At 37.5% G+C, this 26,016-nt stretch overlaps 1 protein-coding gene across 3 annotated transcripts in view; it reads right to left on the bottom strand.

The window, feature by feature from the left end:
• NAV3 (neuron navigator 3) overlaps window positions 1-26,016 on the bottom strand; it is a 596,222-nt gene that overhangs the window by 123,075 nt on the left and 447,131 nt on the right. For all 3 annotated transcript variants that reach the window (XM_030323286.1, XM_030323287.1, XM_032594013.1), the window contains one exon: window positions 24,250-24,369. In XM_030323286.1, the coding sequence (XP_030179146.1) occupies window positions 24,250-24,369 (120 nt within the window). The remainder of the gene's footprint in view (window positions 1-24,249; window positions 24,370-26,016) is intronic.

Raw genomic sequence — 26,016 nt, 5'->3', positions numbered from 1 at the left:
TTCAATGGAAAGAAGTGATGGCAGAGAATGAAATGCAAAAACGAATCTGGGCCACAAGTGGGCTATGGAAATACCGAGCGTGAAATAGATACATCTTTTCAAGTGTTTAATTCTAGCCAACTTTTAAGAGTTGCCTTCATTATTTCTTCAAGCTAAATGGAATAGTCCCTCAATGGGGGACTATAAAATTGTTCAGCACGATATGACTTTTCATTAAGCATAAAGCTTAAGAAGGTGAAGGTAAATAGTAACAACATTGTCCAAATTGTCTTTCCTAATTTCACTGTGATAAAATATCGGTAGCAATAAATATGCATGCTGCACAGTCATACTCCTGCAAGGAACAAGAAGTGAGCATTTGGGTGTAATGAATCTGGAAATAAATATGTTATTACTCAAAGTCCTGCATACATTTTCTAATTGAATTTAATCTTATTTGCATTTTTCACATAATTGGCTAATAATACAAATCCCAGGCATTCTTGTTAAATTGTCAAATGAATCTTTAACACTAGTAAATAAAGAACATATGCTTATGGGAAAGGCTTCTAGAAATGCAAAGGTAAACAAAATCAGAGTCAATGTTTTCTTTTTGTAATCGTTAACAATACTACTAATACCAATTCAATATTCAAAACAAGCCAGGGGCTGCCTTAACATTTTACAGCCATAATCTCATTTAAGTTTCTCAACAATCCTATAAGGTAAAAGTTATTGTTACTATTTTGTTGAGGAAGAAACAGGTTTAGAGCAATGAAGTAATTTGCTCAATCTGAAAGAGTTATAAGATGGCGGTAGGGGAAGGTAAACTCCTATCTTTGACCCCTGAGCATGTGTTTTCAATTTCTATGCCATATTGTATCTCTGATAAATTCACGTAATTTGGAACATATTGCTGAGTGTGTCGACGTGATTTAATAGTGGATCACCAATCCACATGTCTATCAGGACGCATTTTACTTCACATTTGAGCTTGGATTTTTTTAAATTTGTGAACCAGGTTACTCTGTTTCTTATAGTTACACCCTTCATCTTTCTTTGCCAATGATCTGTTCTTGGCTTTGTTCAAAATCCCCAGCCCTGATCTTTCCCTAAGTGCCAAATTTTCGTTTCAAACTGTCTGCCTGATGTTCCTGGATATTCAACCTGTATAATATATATTTCTTGCTGAATTCATCTTCTTCCTTCCCAAATCCATCCTTTCTATTAGATTTTCTATTTCTGCCCATTATTTTGACAATCATTTAGGTGGACAGAAACTAGTGTGAATCACCACAATCATTATAATAATTGGCATTATTATTCATAAATGTTCTATACCCTCTTCCTTTTATGTGGTTTATACATGTCTAGGTTTGACTTTGATCTTTTTTTTTTTTTAACATTTATTTTATTTTTGAGACAGAGAGCTTGGGTGGGGGAGGGACAGAGAGAGCGGGAGACACAGTATTCAAAGCAGTCTCCAGGCTCCAAGTTGTCAGCATAGAACCCGATGTGGGGCTCAAACTCAGAAACAGTGAGATCATAACCTGAGCCAAAGACCACGCTTAACCAACTGAGCCGCCCAGGTGCCCCTTGACTTTGATCTTGGCCATGTGATGTGTTCAGCCAATGAAATGGAAGCAGGTATGACATATCCTACATTCTTTAGGGAGCAATGAGCGTTTCTCTCAGCTCTCTTGTTCTTCTTCTCTGTCTTAAAAAAAAAGATATTGCAAACAGGGGCTACTTGTTTGGTCTAGATCTAGGCATGAGAAAACAAGTCAGGCCACAGCATTCAACCCACAATTTGGCAAGCATTGAAAACAAGGAATAAATGCTAGTTATGACAAGCCACTGACATTAGATTATTTCTTGCTACTACCATTAGAGATTTTTGTCTTACTCTTACCTGGATATCAAATCCATTGCAATTTTCTTTAGTTCTACATTTGCAATGTAGCTTCTATATTTATTTATATACTACCATTACCACTACCCCCACTATTCTATACTACCTCACCCATTTCTGATGACTGCAATTCTTTATGCCTGTCTTTTTTTCTAATTTCTTGTCTATCAAGATAACTCTTTCTCAAATGAAATTTGATGAGTTCACGTTCCTACTCAAAGACCATAAATGATTCTCCAAGGTTGGGGTGAGGGAGGTCTCACAAAAGACTAAGTAACCATTTTTTCAAATAGTGCTATAGGTCCAATCAGAAGAGGAATGAGAAGTAACCACGGGATTTAGCAACATGTGTCTGATGTGAATGAAAATCATTCTAACCTTACTAAGAAAGTCATTTAATACTTTAGTAAGAACACTTTTGGGGTAAAGTGGAGTGGATTTAAGAGACAACAGAAAGAGAGAAATTGGAGATAGCAGGATAATTTTTAAAAAATCTCTTTTCAAGAGTTTTGGTTAAAATAAAAAGGACAGAGAAAGAGGGCAGGCTCAAGGGCCATATGGAATTAGGTGAGAGGGCTTTGCTTTGTTTTGCCTTATTTTGTTTGTGGGGACAGAGAAACTTCAACCTTTTGGTGCACTGATGCCAATACCCTAGCAGAAAGAAACGAACACAAATTGATGATAGCAGAAAGCTTAGAAATAATGGAGCTATACCTTTGAGCAGAAGAGAGGGGATAGGACCCAGTGCCTAACTGGAGAATTTGGCCTCGTATAGTACCTGAGACAGTTCCTACAGAGCAACAGGGGTAATATAAGTGAGTTGTAAGCAAGGAGGTCGCAAGGGTGATGAGAGCTGTATTTGAACTGCTTTTTTTTTTTTTTTGTCTTAGAGAAATCTTAAACATGCTAACTGCGAATCAGAATGGAAAGAAGAGATCAGCGGTTTGAGGAGAAAGAACAAGTGTGAATTATTTGTCAAGAGAATGGAAGAATAAGTGGACCAGGGAAATGTAGGATTTCTGGGGACACTAGAAATCCACTTGGGATTACTACCAGTCTGTCAGATTTTTCAAACTTTCTCATCACATTCAGCTGGGAAGGTGCAGAACAGATGAAATGTTGGGCTTAACTAAAGGTTGAAGTTCTGCTAGCCAGTTAAGCAAAGACAGAAAGAGGAAGTGGAGTAGAGGGGTGTCTATATCCAATAAAGAGAGTTTTCTTTATGGACCATGGACTCTAACCTTTACAACGAAGAATTTGAGGGTGCAGTGAAAGTATGGGATTCTGACAAATTTGGAATCGGTGGACTGCAGGTGCTGGTAGACTATTTTTCATGATGCTGGGATAATAAAAAGAGTGAAGTGGAAAAGTAGAAGCAGTTATTGAAATATGATACTCCAAATCATTTCAGTGGAGAGGGTGAAGCTTTTATTAACAGTGGGAATGTGTGGCTAAGCTCAAGTAGAAGGCAAGATCATTGGAGGATAAGGTGCCAAGGCTCTGAGAAGCTAGGCTGTTGCAAAGTATATGTAGCTACTGATATCATATTATGGCAGGAGCAGTGTTAGAGAAAGTGACCAAAAAGGGGGGCATGGGAGTTAAAATCTTGAATAACTAAGGGAGAGTGGCTTAAGGATCTTGGAATTACAACACCAAGGAGGGATGATAGGTAGGTGATGTAGACGGATGGTCTTTTAAAACTCGATGTTTTCAGGGAGGAGAAGGAGGGAAAATGTGTTCAAGGAAGGAGAGTGTTTACCTTTCTTAAAGGAATATCTATTGATCAGAGTCAACAAACATTATTAAGCCTTTTATTGCACATAGATAGGTACAACTAATGAGCCTATTGGTTCAGCTCTGCAAGGCTCAGGGTGGGCCTAGCACAGAACTCTATCTGAAAGAACATGCTATTCTTAAAACTTGTGCACAGATATTTTTCAAAACAGGTCATTAATTTGACAAAACAGTTGAGTGAAAATAATTCATCAGCCTATACATTTATATTTGAAAATGTGCATATGCCAGGGAATGAACTAAATTAAATAGCACCCAGGGAAATAGCTAATTAACGTCCCGGCTTTAGGAAGCTTGGCATTTTGAAATGGAAAATTCTCTGTGTAATGTAGTCAGAGGTAAAAATACAGTGTGGGTTCCAAAGGGAAAGGGACCAAGAAATGTGGAGGACTCAGCACTGAGACGCTGGACTCCAGGGAGGACACACAGTAGCCCTAGGCCCTTCTCCTGGGACAGGGAAAAACAGTATCCTTTCTACATAAGAAGAACAGCAGAGCACCTCAGACAAGACTCTCCTCCTTCAAGATCTGCCCCTCTCAAATACCCGCTATGTATAAATAGGTCTTGGCCAGGGAGGTTCAAAGAGAAAGCAAGAGACAAGGAGAGTGAATGATCGTTGACAGTGAGCAAGAGACTGTCAGGAGGACAGACAGCTAAAATAAGCTGAGAGGGGCATTAATGACAGCATACACTTCCTTTATTCATCTCCTGCCATTCACATCCCACAAAGGGTTGCAGTCGGTACCTTGGGGCCCTCGAGCTGTGCTGAGCACCAAGACCTGTGTCTGTGCGAGGCCCACCCTGAGCCTTGCAGAGCTAAACTAACAGGCTCATTAGCTGTGCCTATCTATGCGCAATAAAAGGTTTAATAATGTTTGTTGACTCTGATCAATAGATATTCCTTTAAGAACATGCCTTTGAATCTGAAAAATCAACCTCAGTCTCTCTTAGCACATTATGTGTTACACACTTCATAGGGTATCAGAGATATTATAACACTTTAAGTAACTGAATGCTTCATATACCCTTTAAACAAAGACTCCTATAACTTGATAGGTTTTTCTCCTGAGGTGGGGCGGGGGGGAACCAATTGAGACTCCTTTATTTTCTGCCTTATTGCTTTTCCCCTTCAGACCTTCTAGCTTGTCACATACATACAATCTCTAAAATGCGCCAGACTCCATTTATGATTACTAAATTGCCTGTAGTTGACAGGATTTCGAATTAGCCTATTTGTTATTACCGCATGCGTGTGCTCTGCTAAATAAAGTCATAAGACAAACAAGTTTGAGATAATTAGATGGGGCTGATTGTACCTGCAGTATGCACTTGACTTTCATGATTAATTCTGTATTGAAGGCTACACATATTATCGCGCTCTGTGAAACAGAGCACCACAGTAGGAGAAAAAAGTCCAGGGTCCCTAGTGACTACCAGCATCAATTTCAACACTATTATCTTACCATGACTCCAGGAGCTTGGAAAAACTCCAAGGCGGCAGCCAATCAAGGGTTATGATCTATTTTAGATAAAAACTAAACTATAGTGGGAAAAAGTAAAATCTAAAATCATAATCAATACAGACACCCACTGGGTTAATGAGTTGCCGTTATTACAATAACAATGGAATCAGAAAGTTAAGGAAAGTATCTCTTCAAAGTGTAGTGATTACGCCTTTAATCCAAAGAGAGCATTTATGCAGGTGAAAATTTATTTTAAAAGCATGTTTCAAGATTAAAAAAAACATTTAAAAGTTAATTTACAGCTCACTCTATATATCACACGGACGACTTAATTTTACAAAAGGGTTCCTACTGATCTTTAGAAAATGAGAGAAAGAGGCCTGTTCTACAATTGATGCCTGCTTATCAAGTGGATGCGATATTCTTCTCATACTTTCTTTGTACCTTTATACCTCAACCCATACCATTTGAGTATATACTATGGAAAAGATAATTTCAAGTGAGAAAAATCTGAACTATACCACATCCTTAAACTATTCTAGTCAGAAATGTCAGGAAAGAAAGCCCGTGTGGATACAGTCTGCGATCTATTATCAACAGGGTGTGTGTGTGTGTGTGTGTGTGTGTGTGTGTGTGTGTGTAAGAAGGACCATGTTCATAAGGTATTAAAATATTAAATGAACCCATTTAATATTATAAATGTATTCACTCTCAGTGCTTCAGTTACCTTATTTGCAAAATGCAGAATGTAATATTTTCGATTAGTAACATAAAGCACTTAGCACAGCATCTTTTATGTAGTTAGACAAATATAAGTCTCCTTCCCCTTCTTCCATTTATAGGGAATAGCCCTCACTTATCCTCCATGGAACTGATAGAAATTCCACTTGGTGAACAGGCCTAATCACTTCCCGGTGTTCTCTTTGAAGATGGTTCCATTCGAGAGATCCGATCAGTGCACCAGGGTATCTAACCATTCTATAACTGAAGAAGATTCACGTTTGTTTTCTTATTTTTACAGAAGTGAGCATTTTTAAAAATCGACACTTTCTTCTGTGAAGACAGGGAAAAGGGGGCATTGTTCTTGAAATGAGGTAAATACTTTTCGTGTATCTCATGTATTTTCTATAATGGTCCTACTGACCATGGATGTTTTTGAAATGATGAAGCAGATGTTAAACACCAGATGTCAAACAACACATACCAAAAAAACACTGCTTGTTACTGCAGATAAAAAACTCATCAGTCATGAAAATAACACATAAGTCATTGGTAGGCTTCAAAGGAAGATGATACCATGCTTTGTTTCAAAGCATAGTTCTTTAAAAATTGATCTCCATGGACTAATTTTTCTCAAGACAGTCTCAGGTATGTGAGCTATCAATCTAAGTCTTTATATTTAAGAAACACACACAGTATTTTCATTAAAAAAATCCTTTAGAATTCCTGCACTAACCCACCCTTAACCTGGTTGTAAGACTCAATGGCATGTAGACTGTGCCTGCTGTGACAGCTCTAACGACAAAAGATCTGACACTTCCTAACAACAAGGCATATTCACAGCTGGGGACTTCAAATGACAGATTTATTTTAGGGTCAATTCTGTCTGCTGCTTGGACGCAGGAGGATGTGATTTGTGTGAGTCTTCTTGATAGACTTAGGGAACCAGTGAGTTGAGGCTCTTAACCAGAGGAATATTTATCAGAAATATAATCAAAATTAATTTTTTTCCTATAATCGATTTTTGTAAATAATTTTAGCCCATTCGCTAAAATGATTAAACACTCAGATGACTGAGACTATGCCCCATTTTCTTCTGGGTGCTTTGTAAGGTTGAGGCAGCAGGTCTCACAGGGTCGTCTTTCCATTTTCCGTTTTTAGTCGTCTGTTACCGTGCTGCAGGGTTTCTGAGAAAGAAGCTATGGCTTTAAATTCAGAAGGGCAGAAAGAATGAGACACAACTCATACCTGTTACTTTACCTCCTGGCAATGGGGTTTGATGTAGTATAAAGAGAATGAGAGTGTTAGGGTCAAATGGTATGCCACTCCCTCCCCCAGCCAAAATAATGTGCCTCAGTCCTAACCTACAGAATGTGACATTATTTGGAAATAGGGCCTTTACAAAGTTATTAAGTTAAACTGAGGTTATTAGGGTGTGCAGTAATCTAAGACGACCTGCGTCTTTATAAGAAGGGGACATTTGGACACAGACACACACAGAGGAAGACAACGTAAAGCCAAAGAGAGAAGGCAACAAATACAAGCCGAGAAGGGAGGCCTAGAACAGGTCCTTGCTTACGGCCCAGAAGTGTTAAACCTGCCAACACCTGGGTTTTCGATTTCTAGCCTCCAGAACTGTGAGACAACACATTTCTATTGTTTAAGCTACCCACTTTAGGGTTGTTATGGCAACCCTAGCAATCATACAGAGAATAAATATCAGGCCTAAGAGTGGCTCGGAAGAGGGGTCAGCAATCCATGGCTGCGAACCAAATCCAAATTGTAGACCCCGTGAACTAAGATTGGCCTTTACATTTTGACAGAGCTGAAAATACTTGTACGTTTGTTGTTCCTTTTATCATCCGATTTCTTGATTTTACATCTCACCCTGAAAAGATTAAAATATCTTCTGTCTGATCTTTTCCAGAAAATATTTGCTAATCCTTGGCCTAGATAAGGAACAAGTTGAGCTCACTTTCAACCTACCTTTTAATTATTGCAAGTTCAGTTAACCTCACTGACCCTTCCTAATTTTATTCATAGAATAAGTCTTTTTAACAACTTTCCTCACTTTGCAGAATTCGTATCAAGAAATAAACAAAAAATGACAACGTGGGATAACTTGAGATATGTAGAAATGTCCATACACATATAATTATAGCTTTTTCCAGAAATATTAATATAAACTACATGTACACCAAATTTCAAAAGTCTATACTTTTACTCTATAAATTTTCTAAACTCAGAGATCAGTTCTGTGTTGTTTTAGACAAAATCAAAATATACTTCAGGATTTTTGAGGAAAATCGCCATCAGATGGCCTAGTATTATACTTTGCTATTTAAATTTCTGGTTTGAGTGTCTTGGTCAAAATTTTTAAAAGATCAACAGCCAGAATCAAATAAACACATTGTACACCTTAAACATATACAGTGTTATACGCCACTTATGTCTTTTTTTTTTTAAAGAAGAAAATAGCAATAATCTAGATGATACGGTTTTGGAAGACATTCACACATAATAAATTATTTTCCATAGTGCCTTCAAGTGTTAACAACCTTAACTACATTTTTCTTTTTAGACCTATGCTTTAAAAAAACAAAAATAAAAAAACCTCTCCACAAAATAAAGCATCAATGCATTCATCTATTCATTCATTTAAATAAATATTTATTGAGATTCAGCAGGGCATCAGGCTCAGTGCTAAATGCCAAAAATATAAAGTCACATAAGGTACGGAAAAATATTTTTGATATGATATGTAGGGCATTATATAACACAAGGATGCACATGATGAAATGGGGTTTCAGGACAATGGATGTATATTTGGTAACAAGAACTGCATTTGGATTTGGGGTTACAGGGATGAATGGGACATAGTCCCTATCCTTGGATACATCACAGGCCTCTGGGAGAGACAGAGACATAAACAGAATCTTCAAAATAGTATAGTAAATTATAAAGTTGAAGTACAACCTAGTTCACAGGGGTGGTGCACCGAAACTGCTAAGGTTTTGAGGGGAGTTCACAGAGGAGACAACATCTGCAGTGAATCTTGCAGAATAAGTAAGAGTTACGAAGGAAAACAGAATGAGTATTCCAGATTGAATATGGGATTCCAGGTCTAAGCAAAGGCACAAAACAGCAGAGTTGGTGAGGGGATAAAGAGTTGGATATTTTCTTTTTTATTTTTTTAACGTTTATTTATTTTTGAGAGACAGAGAAAGACACGGCGTGAGCAGGGGAGGGGCAGAGAGAGAGCGAGACACAGAATGCAAACCAGGCTCCAAGCTGTCAGTACAGAGCCCAACGTGGGGCTCAAACCCATGAACCGTGAGATCATGATCTGAGCCAAAGTCAAACACTTAACCCACTGAGCCACGCCAGGCTCCCCAAGAGTTCGATATTTTCAAAGTGTAAACTGTAAGGCCAGGCAAGGCCTGAGACCAAGTAAAGCTGTGAACAGAAGCCAGGATGCCCAGGTTTAGAAGAGAAGGGAGGGAGGAAAAGGGTGCACTGGTAACTGTATAGAGTAAGCATGTTAAGATGTAAGAAAAGACTTAGGCAGTTAATGTGCGTCTTTGGCTGTGTTCACGGGTTCAAGAATGCACATATGATAGCCTGTCCAATCCTTGTAATTTCTAGGAATCTGGCAGAAGCATGCTTTTTCCCCCATTGGACTTGAGCCTTGAATTATGTAAGGACTGAGAATAAGCTGCCGTAATAAGAGGAGCACTAAGCCTACCCATGCAAAATACCACAGCCCAGCCAACTGATAAAGAAAACTGGATACTTTATTCAGCCACATCTAAACTCAGAACTACTTATAGACATTTCAGTTATCGGAACAATGCATTTTTTTTTTCTTAAACCACTTTGGGTAGGATTTTTCTGTCAGGTACAATGATGAAAGACCTAATAGTATTTATTACTAGTTGTTACTAGTATTTCATACAATTTGTAAGTATCAAAATGAGGCTGAGAGGCCACTAGCTTAGCTGTGATCAAACCAAGAATCCAAACTCAAAAACCCTTTTAAATAACCAATTATACTAAATTCTATCTCACAATACGATATTTTCTCCAAATGTATACTGCTTATTTAACGACTTATGGTAAGTACATGGCAGATACATGGCAAAGGTGGAGGGGAAATGATGGTGCTGATCGAGTGGAGTCACACCTGGTTGCCATGATTATGGGGCTAAGTAAGGGGGAAAGTTCCATGTTTATCACACAAAATGTATTTAATTACTTCCTGGTCATCCCACCAAGATTCCGTATTTTCCCGCTCCAGAGAATAATCTCATCTTTTGCTATGATATTTGAACAGGGGCAGTTGCCTAGTTTTTCATGTGTTTGGCTGGGAATCTGGGGGTTGATTGCTTCTTAAAAACGTTTTAATACAATTCCTTCCATTTTTACTTCACATTCATCCCTATATCCCAAGGTAACCAATCCTAAAATTCCTAAGCTTTTTGGCCTTACCTACATGCCTTACCACATGCCTACAATGTGACTTGCATCGCTTCTTGACCTTACCCACAGTGTTCTACAGTTCACTCAATGCTTTCCTGGGGCTGCTAAATCAGTCTTCATTCTTCCTCTGTTTTGCCACTTTCACAGTTTTTTGTTTTGTTTTGTTTTGTTTTTACCATTTTTGCCCTCTGTATTCTGGCCCTTGTGGCTTTATACATTCAAGAAAATCTTTTCACTAAAATATTTGGACAGTTTTTAATAGCATTAGGACTGGCATGATATTTGAATCTGAAAATATTCCTGCTATAAAATCAACAGCATCAACCTATTCTAAAACTTTAGTGGTTAATTGGAATCAGAACAGCATTTCTATTGGTTTTTACTATGAACAACCTGTTCTAGCCATTAGCTGATCAATCTGGCTTAGAAAAGAAGGTCAGGGGACAATTAAATTACTGAGTCAAACTGAAGCTGGAAAAGATTTCAAAATAAAAATATACATTAATGTCATTTTACTTCACCTGCCCCAAATTATTTTTAATTTTAGCTAGTATATATCCTGGTTATCAAGTGGACATGGCTGGGACAAATCGGCTGGGGTCAGAGTAGAATATACTGTTAGAGAAACAAATAATAAGGTTTTATTCTGTAAGAAATAAAGTACGCCCCAATATTTAATTAAGTTGAGACTCCTAAATACAAAGAACAAACTGAGGGTTGATGAGGGCAGGGGAAAGGGGAAAATGGGTGATGGGCATTGAGGAGGGCACTTGTTAGGATGAGCACTGGGTTTGTATGTAAGCCATGGATCATGGGAATCTATCCCCATAACCAAGAGCATACTGTTAGGCAACTTGACAATAAATTCTATTTAAAAATAAATAAATAAATAAAAACATTTAATTAAATTTAAAGAAGAATCACAGTTTCAGTCAATAGTGTTTCCCTTCTATTTTGTCAGCGGCAAAATCTGGCTGAAAACAATTTTTTTAACTATTTATTATTTTTTTATTTTAATTTTTCATTTTTTTAATGTTAATTTATTTTAGGGAGACACAGAGCATGAGCAGGGGAAGGACAGAGAGAGAGGGAGTCACAGAATCAGAAGCAGGTTCTAGGCTGTCAGTGCAGAGCCCAATGTGGAACTCGAACCCATGAGACGTGAGATCATAACCTAAGCTGAAGTTGCATGCTTAACCGACTGAGCCACCCAGGTGCCCCTGGCTAACAAAATATTTTAAATTTATAACAAACTCATGAATCCTAATAGTGTACAAAGCCCTAAATATATACTTGAAATTAGAAAAAAAATCTAAAATGAAAATAATTTATATAATCTTAAGGAATGATATTTACACAGAAAAATAAAATAAAATTCCAAATGTTCATATGTGTACGTGTATACACACACACACACATACATACATATACACAAACATGCCCATGTAGACATCTTAGGGATCTTCTATAAGTTCAAAATTTAATCTTTTTAGAAAAAAATACATAGATATAAACATACAATCAGATAGGTAAGATTCTGCTAATGACTACCAATTAAACCAGAACTTTGATGAATATCTTAAATTTAATGGTTGACTACACAAACTCCTTAGATATAATTCATTCCATGACAGAATAGCATACCATCACTACAAGTCATAATTTAAAATAATATTTACTACTATGTGTATTGTTTATTATGTAAGTTAAGCAAGCAGGATAATATATCGTATAGAAGGTACAACCCAAACTATGTAAATGGAGGGGAGGAACATGCCTGGGAGGAAATCTGTCAAGGCAATTGTTTGGGGGATGGAAGGGTAATGGATTACTTTGGATTCTTCTTTATGCTTATACGTATTCTGTGAATTTTCCTCAGTAATCACAGAAAAGCTTTAAAATAACAAAATAACTATTTAATTCAGAAAATAAGCACTCATTTGTAATGAAAACACTTTCATTTGCAACTTATCTGAAAAAAACATATGGAAGCTCTGTTAATGCTTAAAAAAACCGCAGCTCGCTGCAAATAACTTTAACCATTTCAAACACAAATTAAGTCAAGCAAGGAAAAAGAATATAAACGAAGCACACATGACTATTAAACAAGTCCATGTAGCCCACTCTATACAGCTGGAGTGAGCAAGATGCAGAATTTATCAGCTGCCAGCCGGAAGCTCTCAATTTAATGATCCCAACTTGAATGTCTCACTCCATTAGTTGGTCTATTAAAAAAAGAACTCATCCCTAGTTCTTGCAGGGGAAAAAAAAATACGCAAGTGATTCATGTATAGATGCAACCTCTTGAATCAAATTAAACAGTTAAGTTAGCTGATATAGTCTCTCCTATATTTTGCTCTTTATGAAAAAAAAATTCATGTCCTAGAAAATCCCACCTTGCTTTTCCCTTCACATAAGTACTCTTTTAATATTTTCCTGTATATAAGCTGAACATATTTCTCTCTTTTCTATTTTTTCTAATGTTTCCTTGAGCCTGTTAGAAATAGATATTTCAACAGACATTGGGATTTAAGACTATGATAGATTATATATATACATATACATATATATATATATATATGAACAAAACACTGCTAAATTGCTTTACTCATGTTAACAGACTAGCCAGCATTTTAGAAGCTGTAACACATGTGAAAATATTGTTCTGTCAGTTCTGTTTTTAGGTTTATCAAAAATCTGCAGTAAAATAGGATTATATACTGAGGGAACTTAACCAACATTTATGAAGTTGAGTAAAAACATAAACCTGTTCATATCTTACAGATATGTTTAGACCAAAGGGAAAAAGGAAACAATTTACAAAATCAGAAAATGTATATCCAGGCAAATTAAAAACAAACAAACAAACAAAAAACTTTTATCTAGCGCACCTAGGTGGGTCAGTCAAAGTGTCCGGCTTCAGCTCAGGTTATGATCTCGCGGTTCATGACTTTGAGTCCTGTGTCGGGCTCTGTGGTGAGAGCTCAGAGCCTGGAGCCTGCTTCGGATTCTATGTCTTTCTCTCTCTCTCTCTCTCTCTCTCTCTCTCTCTCTCTCTCTCTCTCTCTCTCTTTCAAATAAATAAACATTTAAAAAATAAAAAAAAATTTTTTCTAAATTAATGATATTACAAATAATAGAGCACAGGAACTGGATTCAAATTTTACCACTACAGTTAATTAACAAAGTGTCTATAGGCAAGTTTATTAATCTAAGAACTCTTAGCCTTATAAAGTGGCAGCAACAAAACAAAACAAAACAAAACTTCATAGGGCTGTTGTAAAGATAAAATGTAACAATGTATCTTTTAATATGAAATTTATTGTCAAATTGGTTTCCATACAACACCCAGTGCTCATCCTAACAGGTGCCCTCCTCAATGTCCATCACCCACTTTCCCCTCCCTCCCACAACCCTCAGTTTATTCCCAGTTTTTAAGAGTCTCTTAATAAGGTTTGGCTCCTTCCCTCTCTGTAAATTTTTTGTTTGTTTTTTCCCTTCCCCTCCTCCATGGTCTTCTGTTAAGTTTCTCAGGATCCACATAAGAGTGAAAACATATGGTATCTGTCTTTCTCTCTATGGCTTATTTCACTTAGCATAACACTCTCCAGTTCCATCCACGTTGCTACAAAAGGCCATATTTCATTCTTTCTCATTGCCAAGTAGTACTCCATTGTGTATATAAACCACAATTTCTTTATCCATTCATCAGTTGATGGGCATTTAGGCTCTTTCCATAATTTGCCTATTGTTGAAAGTGATGTTATAAACATTGGGGTACAAGTGCCCCTGTGCATCAGCACTCCTGTATCCCTTGGGTAAATTCCTAGCAGTGCTATTGCTGAGTCATAGGGTAGATCTATTTTTAATTTTTTGAGGAACCTCCACAATGTTTTCCAGAGTAGCTGCACCAGTTTGCATTCCCACCAATAGTGCAAGAAGGTTCCCGTTTCTCCACATCCTCTCCAGCATCTATAGTCTCCTGATTTGTTCATTTGACTGGTGTGAGGTGATATCTCCATTGTAACAATGTATTTAAGTAACATGGCATGTTGGCTACACATAACTAGTCCACAATGCTGAAAGCTACTACAGCTAAGTTTTATCATAACAACCTTGACTCCTCCCCTTCTTTCTCCTCATTACCATCTTCATAAGATTATTAACAAATTATTTTGGAGGGAGATAAGGTAAAACTACTGCATATATAAGAGTACTGAGGAATACCTCTTCAATGGGAAGAATATTCTATAATAGTAAAGTTTAGCTTCAGCCAACTTTAATGTCAGGAGGTGGGAGAGCTTAAAGTCACCTGTATGCATGTTTTGAAAAACATTAAGCAGTATCCTAAACAAAAATATCTATAGCCCGGGCTAGTTGTATTGTCCCACTATCCTTTCAATCTCAATGGCCTTTTAAACTTTAATAATTCGTACTCTAATTCCCTTGAAAACAGGGTCCCCAGGATTGAACACAGTGCTTGGTAGAGGGTAGGTTCTCAATAGTGCTTCCGGTGTGAATTAATTCTGTGAGGGGTATTACTTAAGAGTACTGGAAGTTTATACGACTATTCACAATGAGGTCAGTTAATTCTGAGAATTGGAACCCCAAAAAGAAGTTCAGCAGCAGTTCATAAACCTGCAGTGGTGAGCAGGGTGTCAAAGGGAAGTTGAAAGGACAAATCAGACTTTTTCTGTTTCTCTAATATTTTGCACTGGTCTCTTTCTACTTAAGAGTAAAGAAACAAGAGCAAAAAAGGCAGACCATCTGATTATGAAGTGAAATAATTATATTTACTTTATCTATTTCCATCTCAGCCTATTAATCCTTTTTGTGTTTGCTTTTAATTACAACGGAAAGCTAGTCAGCTAATGAAGGAAATACTTAAGATAGGGGACTCTACTGATTCTGTGAGTATGCTAGGACAAATCAACACAGAATAGAATGAATTATTAGAATGTACACACACTAGGGAGAAGCATCATGAATCTGACCCATGGAGATATTTGCTTGATGGCTTAGGAGAAATCTCTGTTGCCTTCACTTCTCCTATTTGGACAAGTTGTGGAAATATCAAAGGCCTCCCATTCTTAGAACTAACTCTTCACAGGATTTGTGAGAATTTGCATGTTGCATGGCTCCCTTTGTAAAGGCAGTACTGTATTCTGCACACTGATACCAACTGTAGATTTAGGGCAAAGGGACCCAGAATATACCACTGTGAAGAGGTTGTTGGATTTTTTTCCCTGAACTTTTCTTATTGCCTAAAAGTAGAGCCTCCCAAAATAATTCAACTGTCATAAATCCCCTCCCTGGGAGTTCTGTAACCAGAGAAGTTTGAATCCTATCACCCGAGATGAGAAGTAAGGACAATAATCACTTAGACATGGTTATGAAACTACATATCTCTCTTCTTCTAAGTGTCCATTTATTTTTTCCAGAAGTCATCTGTCTTCCCACAAGTGCCCTTCTCCCTCTCCCCTTGTCCTATCAAGAGAGTAAATCCAAAGAGTACTTTTTTTTCTAATATGAAATTTTTGTCAAATTGGTTTCCATACAACACCCAGTGCTCATCCCAACAGGTGCCCTCCTCAATGCCCATCACCCGAGGAGTTCTTCTCACAAGAATTTTTTTTTCCTCTTTTCTTTCCTTTTCCTTGTATCCATATGAGAAGATGGATATTAGTCGACCCTAATGTGGCAATCATTTCACAATACATGCAAACCAAACTGTCAGGCTGTATGCCTTAAACATATGTGGCAATGTAGGTCAATTATTTTTTAATAAACTGGGGGGAAAATAGATGGTACTTAGTCCCAAATTCTAGTTTCCTCTTTGAATCACACTTTCTGTCAGTTTCCCACATACATATGCAAATAAAAAATCTGTCTTTTTTTTTTTTTTTAATAATCTCCTTTTGTCATTGTATTTGCAGGCCCCAAACTCTAAACCTAAGAGGACAGAGGAAAAGCCCCTGACTGCCCACAACAAGGGATTCAGTACGACTAGACGTTTCATCCTAGGCTTCCCTTAACATATTGAGTTATAATGACTGATAACCTGAGAGCCATGTAAAATCACGACAGTCCCTTAATGCCTTTTGTAAACTCTTCCATCAGCCACGATTTCAGCATCCGGACTATAGTGTAACAAATAAAACCAATCTATCAGTGAATATACTACAAAAATAATTTCTATGATGTATTATGCTTTTACTTTTCAAAAGGTCATGGTTCAACAAGCAGAAATCAGTAAAAATGTCAACAGTTAAATTGGTTAGCTTACAATTCAAAATAACAATCACTGTATTTAAAAATATACTTTAGATAGTAACATAATAGATAATCCAAAATGGACCTGGAGAATAGTATCTTTGTCATTACAATACATGGGATTTTGTTAATTTTCCAAAAAAGAGTTTGTTACCTGGCGGTTTATCTTCCTCTCCTTTGAGACTCATTCTGTCATTATATGGACTTGATGGTCACATGGATAATCCATCTTAACCAAATTTTGACTTCTATGTACATTTTACTTGAGTAACTCAGGCTATTGCTTATACCTCGCTCAATCATCTCAAATGTTGTTTCATACTATTTTATTTTATTCTTTTGCATAAACCTTCTCCAATTAACTTCATTTGCCCATGGAATTTGACATTGTTGCCCATTTCCTCTACTCTCCATTTCAAAAATATCAGAAAACCCCATTTGTTTTTCAGCTTTGTGTTGGAGCTATTTTCTCTCTCTCGCCAATGGTTACTTTCCCTTTCTTCACTTTTTAAATGCCAAGGGTTCATTCTCAGTGCCTGTTTTCCCACTCCACATCACAGATACAAATGTGCTCGTAGCCTTCACAGCGCTCATTCACATAGCGGTTTAAACTAAATTAATTAGTTATCATCATAATAAGCCTCCGGCCAGCTCCATGGAGGGATGCTAAGGCTGGGAAACTGACCTGAGATTGTCCTGTCATGCATTGCAAACTTGGGAATGTGCTCAGATAGGTTTGCCTCAATTACTTGCCTCTGGTAGGCTGGCTTCTCATGACTGCTGGCATTTTCTTTCCGTACAGCCAATATCATCAAGAGTGTTATCTCTGTGGGAATCTTTAAGGCACTAGGAGTTTACATGACCATACATGAGAACGTTCACTGTCTCTTGCTTTATATAAGCTTCTCTGTAGTTTCCTACGTTATCTGCCATTGAAGAAAATGTGTATCTTTATCTATCTTATAGACCTATTAAGGTTCAGTTACAGATATTTAAAAATTGGAAGGTTTCTCACAAAAGTCCAGAGTCTGACTTCACTTGAAAAATCAAATGGCTTGGCAGTCTTTAGCCCCTCCTTTCCACATTTCTGCATTTCCACAGGCAGCAGCCTCTAGAGCTAAGGGTGCCTACCTCCTTCAGATTGATCATGTTGAACATAACCCTTCTGCTTTATTCATTTCCTGTGATCTTCCTGATCCCTGAGGGATTAGAGATTAATAATAGACATACTATATAGAGTCAGTACTTTAATCCAGCATTTATACAGGGACTAACCTATATCTCTAAGGAGAAAACCACCTCAGAATGATACAGTGTTATGAATTGAATTGTGCCCCATTCCCCCCAGATGCCAATTTTGAAACTCTATTCATCAATGTGACTATATTTGAGGTAGGGCCTTTACAGAGGTAATTAAGGTTAAATGAGGTCATAATGGTAGGGCCCTACTCCGATAGAACTGGTGTCCTTTTAAGAACAAGAAAAGACATGAGGCATCTTCCTCTTTCTCCCTGAGGGAGCACAGGGGAAAGGCGGTATGAGGACATAGTAAGAAGGTAGCCATCTACAAACCAGGAAGAAAGCTCTCACGAGATAATGACTTTTGCAGCACTGTAACCATGGATGTGTCGCCTTCAGAACTGTGTGATATCATATAGCTGTTGTTTAAGCCACCCAGTTGCTATATTTTGTGCATAAGCAGAGTACTGTCCACAGACCAAACCCACGTTCCTTTAGAAATGGTGCCCCTGGGGCATCTGGGTGGCTTAGTCAGTCAAGCGTCCGACTTTGGCTCAGGTCATGATCTCAGGTTCATGAGTGAAGCTCCACATAGAGCTTTGCACTGACAGTGAGGAGCCTGCTTGTGATTCTGTCTCCCTCTCTTTCTGCCCCTCCTCCACTCATGCTTTCTCTCTCAAAATAAATAAATAAAATTAAAAAAAATAAATAAAACAAGAAGAAATGGTGCCCCCATTCCAGCTTCCCAGCTGGGAGCTCATCTTCTTTCACTGGACTCTTGAAGTCACTTCCTGAGCCGTCTGCCTGTCTTTGTGCCATCTCTATTCACTATTTGCTGTGGGGAGTTCTTTTTAAAATACAGTAATGATAACATATGCTCTTGCTTTGAAATTTAAAAATAAAATGAATTAAAATAGTAAAATAGCCCCTTATACTTATAGTTCCTCCAGGTCCTTTGTCTCTTGTCACCCTCGCCCACATTCCCAATGCACCAGCAAAATCACATCATTAACGGGTCTGACAAAGACTCTCTTCTTGACGAAACTTTAGTTAATCTCCTGTGAGGTCTCTTCTTGGACTAGGCCTTGACTTTGATCCATTGTTGGGCCTCCAAAGCCCAGTTTTAGCAAGAATACTGCCTACTAGGGCATTTTCGAGAGAATCCTCTGCCTTTGATATCGGAGCACCTGTGATAATCTGATAGTGGTCCTCATCCCCCATGCTCAGGATCTGATCACCCTGGGCTGTCTTCAGCAGGGATCCTAAGTGGGCTTAATAAGAATTCCCCTTCCCTTGATGTCTGCTCTCAGTAATTTTCCATCCACTGACCCACGCCCCGCCATTCTGCTTGTTGGCTATGAATCCCCACTTGTTCCTGTTGTACTCAGAACTGAGCTCAGTTGTATACGAAGATCTCTTTTCCCCTATTACTAGAGTTCCTTATGAAATCTGTTTTCATTGCTTTAAAAATGGCCCACATCTGGTTTTCTGTAACATGCCCTTAAACTAAACTCTTCTATGCTTCTATGCTCTCCACCCCCACATTTCTTCAGCCATCTCCTGGGCCATATGTCAAAAAGTCTTATGTTTGCCCCATTTAAATCACACTGCTTTCTGAAGTCTTTCCTTATTCTCCCAGGTAGGAATAACTACTTCCTTTTGGGGTGCTTCTAAGGTACTTTGTATATACATCTATTACAACTGACTCGATTTTATTATCACTTTTATTTTTTGCTTATATTGCATTGTCTGACCATTAAACTCAGGGTCTCTCATCTTTATTATTTTGTCCTGTTTTTACCCAAGGTGCTATTATGCTGTCATGCACTTAGGAGGTAATTATAAATTTATTAATCAAATATTTGTTAATGCTAGCAGAGGAACTAGTGTCAGGACAGTAAAAGGAGTTAATAAAAACCCAAACAACAGCTATTCCCCAACTTTCCCCTCAAATTACCTTTCAAATATAGTGCAACCCAATTGTATAAGTGTATATGAATTAGGATCGACTTCATTATAACCAGAGTCAAATGGGTAAAGCCCTCACATTTTGTCTACTATGAGTTTATTTCTGAAGTTCCCAAAGCATCTCCAACATGTCTACAAAGATTAGTCCCATTCTGTAATCTTTTTTTTAGTCATTGTAGTGAAGAAATGGGGTTGGTATTGGATTGATATGGAAAATGAACGAACTGCAGTATCTTTGAGTACTAAAATACTTAAAATATACCATAGTTATCTGTTCAAAGCCCTCCTCTTTACTTTGGGGCCATTTCAATTGTTGGGAAGAAGATTTCAGCTGTTGTCTATGGCCCATCAGATTTTAACCAGACGTTAATCAAAGGGGAACCTTATAACCTTCACTAAAAAAACACAAGCAATTCAAATCCATTGCTATCCTAGCCAGCTGGCTACTTTGCTCTTATGTAAGTGCTTTTTATTGATATAGCTTATAGAAAAAATACCTAAGAAATTTGAAAACTTAACTGCTGGGTTTATTTTTGCTCTTCAGCTTTCTTACCAGTGAATTATTGCAAGCCTTACATTTGCCAATTTGCTAAAATGAACCAAGCACTAATACTTTTCATATTATTTAAAAGAACCTTGACTAAGATAGCTGGGACACCATAAATACAGGAGGTAAAAGATCTAAGTCCTTGTACAATTAGATCCACTAAACGAAGGCATTAAGCAAAATAGTATTTCTCAAAATATCACAAAAATAAATTGTTATAGAGAAAAAAGCAGGGGAAAAAGTGAGTGATAAAAAAAGCTTTTGGGAAGCAATGAGTTAAAAAAAAGTTAAGCAGTTTTTAAGTACAGAACTTCTCAGTATTTTTTTTTAAGAAAAACTGAGCAAAAGGTATCACCTTATAGCTATTCTTGCCTATCTTATTTGGAATGGATATCAGAACTAAGAAAGCTTTATGAAACAACACCCTGTACAAGGAGATTTTTAAATTAACAGAAGGACTTACACAACTCTTTTATTTATTTATGTATTTATTTATTTACTTACTTACTTACTTATTTTTAGTGTGAACAGGGAAGAGGGTCAGAAGGAGAGAGAGAGAGAATCCCAAGCAGGCTCCACACTGACCATGGAGCCCAACACGGGCTCCATCCCACAACCCTGCGACCATGACCTGAGCCGAAATCAAGAGCAGGACACTCATATGATATTTGCCATAGGAGAAATTTAAGATACAAAACAGGTGAACATAAGGGAAGGCAAGCAAAAATAATATAAAAACAGGGAGGAGGACAAAACATCAGAGACTCTTAGATATGGACAACAAACAGAGGGTTACTGGAGGGGTTGTGGGAGGGGGGAAGAGTCTAAATGCATAAGGGGCATTAAGGAATCTACTCCTGAAATCATTGTTGCATCATATGCTAATTTGGAGGGAAATTAAACAATAAATAAATTAAAGGAAATGTCAAATAAAAAAAAAGAGTTGGACACTCAACCTATTGAGCCATCCAGGTGCACTTGCATTTTTAAAGTTATATATATCCTGATTCACTTCCTGAACACAGAATTTTAAAAGAGCTTTGGACTTATCTATAATAAAAGACAAATTCCTATCTCTGTTGATAGCAGGATTTTCCCTAGGACTTTATTGGTATTTAATATATACAAGTGACTAAAGTGGTTTTTGTATTCCTTAAATTATATAATTCTTTCACAAACCTCTTAGGCAATTCTCAGAAGCTGAATCCAATGAATGGAGACAATTTATTTCTGGTGCAACGTGTCATTATTTGATCTAATTTAAAGATTAGTGCCATTGTTGTTTTTATGTTGTCTTTCCCTTGACACAGCACAGCTAATGAAGTGAATAAAAACTTCAATATGTCATTTTTTAATGTTTAAATGTTTATGTTAAGTGTTCGTGTTTTCATACACCTGGCATCTGTTTGTTAATTTTAGGATAGTGATTCGCTAACTTGAGCACACACAAGAATCTCCTGGAGGGCCTGCTGGAGCTCAGATTGCTGGGCCCACCCCGGCACTTCCTACTCAGTAAGTCTTGGATAGAGCTGATCTGCATTTCTATCAAGTTCCAAGTGCTGCTGATGCTGCTGACGCAGTTACCACACGTTAAGACCTGCTGCTTTCACAGGCCCCAATTTATTAGACACACATCTGGGTTTTTCTGTTGCTCTGAGGCTCCTCAGCCAGGCCCCAATCTGGAGTCTTAAAGGAGTAGGAGAGTTATCCCAACTGTCTCCAAAATAAGGCACCTCTGTATTGATCCCACAATCTCATTTCCTAAAGACCAATAGACTCTCCCCTTCCTTTAATATTCTCCACTGTCTGCTAAGAATGTGCAGGTCATTAGTCTCAAAATGTAGTCCACACTGTAGATTTTTCCCCCTCAAATCACTGCTTCCTGTATTTCTACATAACCCATTCCCTCTCTTATACGATATCCTTGCAGTATGTTGGGTCTTTCCTGGCCTCATTTGCCTGTGTACCTAGTTGGACTCTATTGCTAGTCTATATGAATGTAGAGCTTATATTCATTCCTTGGTTCATTCACTCCATAGCATTTGTTAAAGGCTCAAAGTGTAATGATGACAAAATTCTGCATTCATGCACTTACACTGGAATGGGGAATATATAAGACAAACGCATATACAACTAAGTATGATATAAAGAAGGGATGTGTACACTGAAGAAAATAATATAAGGTCACAGGTAAGAAAGTGACTGGAAATCAAATGCATTCTAGCCTCTGTGGAATCATTTTTCTGAGAAGGAAACATAAAGCTGAACTGAAATGTCATGATGGAGAAAACAATGTAGAGAATGTAGAAAAGGGCATTCCAGGCGGAGGAAGCATCAATTCAAGGGCAGAAAGAAGTCCAGGGTTGTTGAAGGAGTCAGCAAGGGAAAATGGTTGAGGAGTTCAGGTTAGGGGTAGGGAAACAAAAATTGTTCATACTCCTTTTGTAACCACATGATTCTCTCACACACAGCTGGTATGCAGACTAGGAGACTAGGATATATATATCCTGGGGGAAACTGCCCTCTGGCCAACAGGAGTTAAAATATCAACAGCATCATTTAAAGAGTATTCAGAACCCCAAATCCCCTCCTTGCCTCAGCTCCGTAAATGGCTGCCATGTCGATTCTCACTCCAGCAGATGTCTGAGGTTTTATTCTCTAGAGAGGTCTCTGATCTACGGATGCCAGGCACATATCCAAACCCCTAACTCATACCCCCCAGCCTAACCCTAGCTGTAACCCCCTGGACAGGTCTCTGAACTGCAGGATACCAGGCACATACCCTCAACCTCACCCTCACGCAGATCTGAGAAAGCAGCTTTCTGAACACATGGTAAGAAAAGCTGAGAAGCAGCCAACTTAACCCAGAGAAGACCCCCAAATATGTAACAAGTGATGGTATTTCTGAAAATGGGTGTGACAGCAGGATTTAAATCAGAAGGACCAACTGAATATCTATTTAAAGCGTATTGAGAGCCCTCAATCCATCCCCCCGCCAATATATCAACACCATTTGAGTGAGGAGAAACTGACGACTAATATCAGAATCTAGCCTCTAGAGTTGTCTATGTTGAAATGCACAATGAATTGTACACAGTTCTTATTTCAGAATGCAGATACATGAAGCCACAACCCTTTGTCTTCATAAATGCTGACTTTAGTAAAGAACCACTCTAGGTACTGATATATCATAGTTTTGGAAACGACAATCCCTTCCTGACGAATGAAGTCAAAATTCTGAATGATGAGAGGGAAAAATCAGGTCAGAAGTATGCCTTACAATAGTATTTTACAAGAACAAGATTCTTTAACAGCAGTGACTGTGATCAAAGTGACAAAACAACTCCTGGTAAAATAATAACTAGCACATGCAACAAACACACACACACACATCTTTAAACAATCTGAAACAATTACAACACAGAAATTAGCCTAAAGCAAGAGTTTTATGCTTTCAACAAACCCCTCAAGAAAAGCATCCTGTTTATTGTACCTGATAATTTGAATTATGTTTCAATCTTTGTATCATTAGCCTCCAGGTAAATCTGAGAATATCTGAACTGAAAGGAACTTATTAGCCAGGGTTCTTTTCAAGTAAAGAATGTAAGTCTATGTTTACAATTTTGCTTTTACGGATATTAAAATTTGCCACCATGTAAACTGAAATTTGTTCGATATTCTCACCAGTGCAATTTGTTTTAAGTATACAGGGCTAAACACGTCTTGTAAGAAACTCCACCTTAGTTTTTAAAATATTCCAAAACGACTATTACATAAATATTAGAAGTGCTTTCATTTATACTGTAAAACTTCTCAGATCTCACTCAGGAAATTGCTTTATGCACTTCTCACCATCACATTACTGACAGCATTACCTGTCGGCATCCACTGTCACATCGTGAACCCCTCTTTGGATGACATCCCTGGAAGTCGCTGTGTCAGGTATTCGGTTCAGACTTCTAGTATATAGGTTGAGCCCTCCATCTGTCATGTACCTGAAAACAAATGTGTCATTAATCAACAGAAAATTAAACGATCTCATCTGTATAATTTAGTTTCATAAAAAGTATTCACAATTTTCAATAATTACGTAAATGTGCCCTATCACAGTTTTTTCTATATAAACATTTTACCCACCAGGAAAAGTTAGAGCATCTTTTCAAGTTTATTAGGAAACCAATCTTACTTGCTACACCAAATAACTAGCCTATGTAAAACCTCCATTTATTTCCCTTTGGTTATCAAAATTTTAAACAAGCTTGGAGATAATATAACTCTTAGCAAAGTAAGAGCAAGATCATTTCATCTTGTAAATCTCATTTTTGAAGATTGAAGGTCACAGGAGTAATGTAATATTATTAAACTTAAAATTAGATGAATTTTTTTGATAAGTAAAATGTATGCTACCAATCGGCCACTATGATAAAATAATAGCCTAGATGCATTGTTTAAAATGCTTCCATTAACTGTTCTAAATAGTTTACATGTAATAACATTACGACTGTCCCATTAGAGATAAAATGAGTGAACATGAGAAGGTTAAGTCACCCAGTGTTACTCAACCAGTCATAGCAGAATTAAGAAATAAATCTAGGAATGATCTGAACCATCATGCATTACTGTCTGAACTGAAGGGCCACACTGCCCCACTTCATACCTTTGAGAGATACTTCCCTGTCATCATGGGACCATCACCATTGCCCAGGGATGGTAGACCCAAATCGTCATGTTACTAATGGTCATCTTCCTTCCTTGGCTATGGAGGATTAGAACACATTGTTTATATAGCCTCATGCTGGGCTATATATCAAATTTTTCTTTCTTGAGAACTAGGATTAAAAGATAGGTCATCAGTCTTTCTATGCGAATAGAGGTGATGATCATGAAAACTAAGGAGATGTATTTATTTCCACAAGATGTAAGGAGTCACAGAGAAAGTTGGTCAGCAAAGTAAAAACAATGGCACAGATGCACAAAAGGAAGCAGACACTTGGCCATGTGTTTTCAACTTGTCCTTGGGTTCTAAGAGATATCCTTCTTTACAATCATGTTCCCAATCTGTTTAAGCAAATTGGAGTCAATTTCACTTTTTGGAATAAAAAAAATATTCAATCACGGCCATATTGAAGACTGACCAAATAGTTAAAGCTAGGATTATCAAACTGGCGAATTGCTTCGATGATTATGAATTCTGCCCTTACTAGTTGAAGGGCCTTGAACAAGTTTCTTAACCTGTGCCTCAATTTCTTCCACTGAATTTGGGAAGAATAAAATCTGCAGATAGATTTTTAAGAAAATTAAAGGAAGAATACCCAGAGCTCTTAATATGAGAGCCCTATAACTAGTAACTACTTTTGATTCACAAAGTCTCTCCCACATATTTTGAAAAGGAAATATATGCATTTTATTTACAAAACAACACTAAGTCATTCTGAATTATCCTTATAAGGTAATATAGGTAATAAGGTAAAAGCGTTTAGTTAGTGGCAAATATTTTTCTCACTCTTTCAAAATTGTGTTGTAAAAGTTTGAGGGAAGGGGCACCTGGGTCGCTCAGTGGTTAAACATCCAACTCTTAATTTTGGCTCAGGTCATGATCTCACCATCCTGAAATTGAGCCCTGCATCAAGCCTCACATCAGG

The sequence above is a fragment of the Lynx canadensis genome, chromosome B4 (genome assembly GCF_007474595.2).
Source record: "Lynx canadensis isolate LIC74 chromosome B4, mLynCan4.pri.v2, whole genome shotgun sequence".
In the NCBI taxonomy this organism is placed as follows: domain Eukaryota; kingdom Metazoa; phylum Chordata; class Mammalia; order Carnivora; family Felidae; genus Lynx; species Lynx canadensis.
The sequence above is the reverse complement of the archived record's forward strand: the minus strand, read 5'-3'. Positions and strand labels throughout refer to the sequence as shown.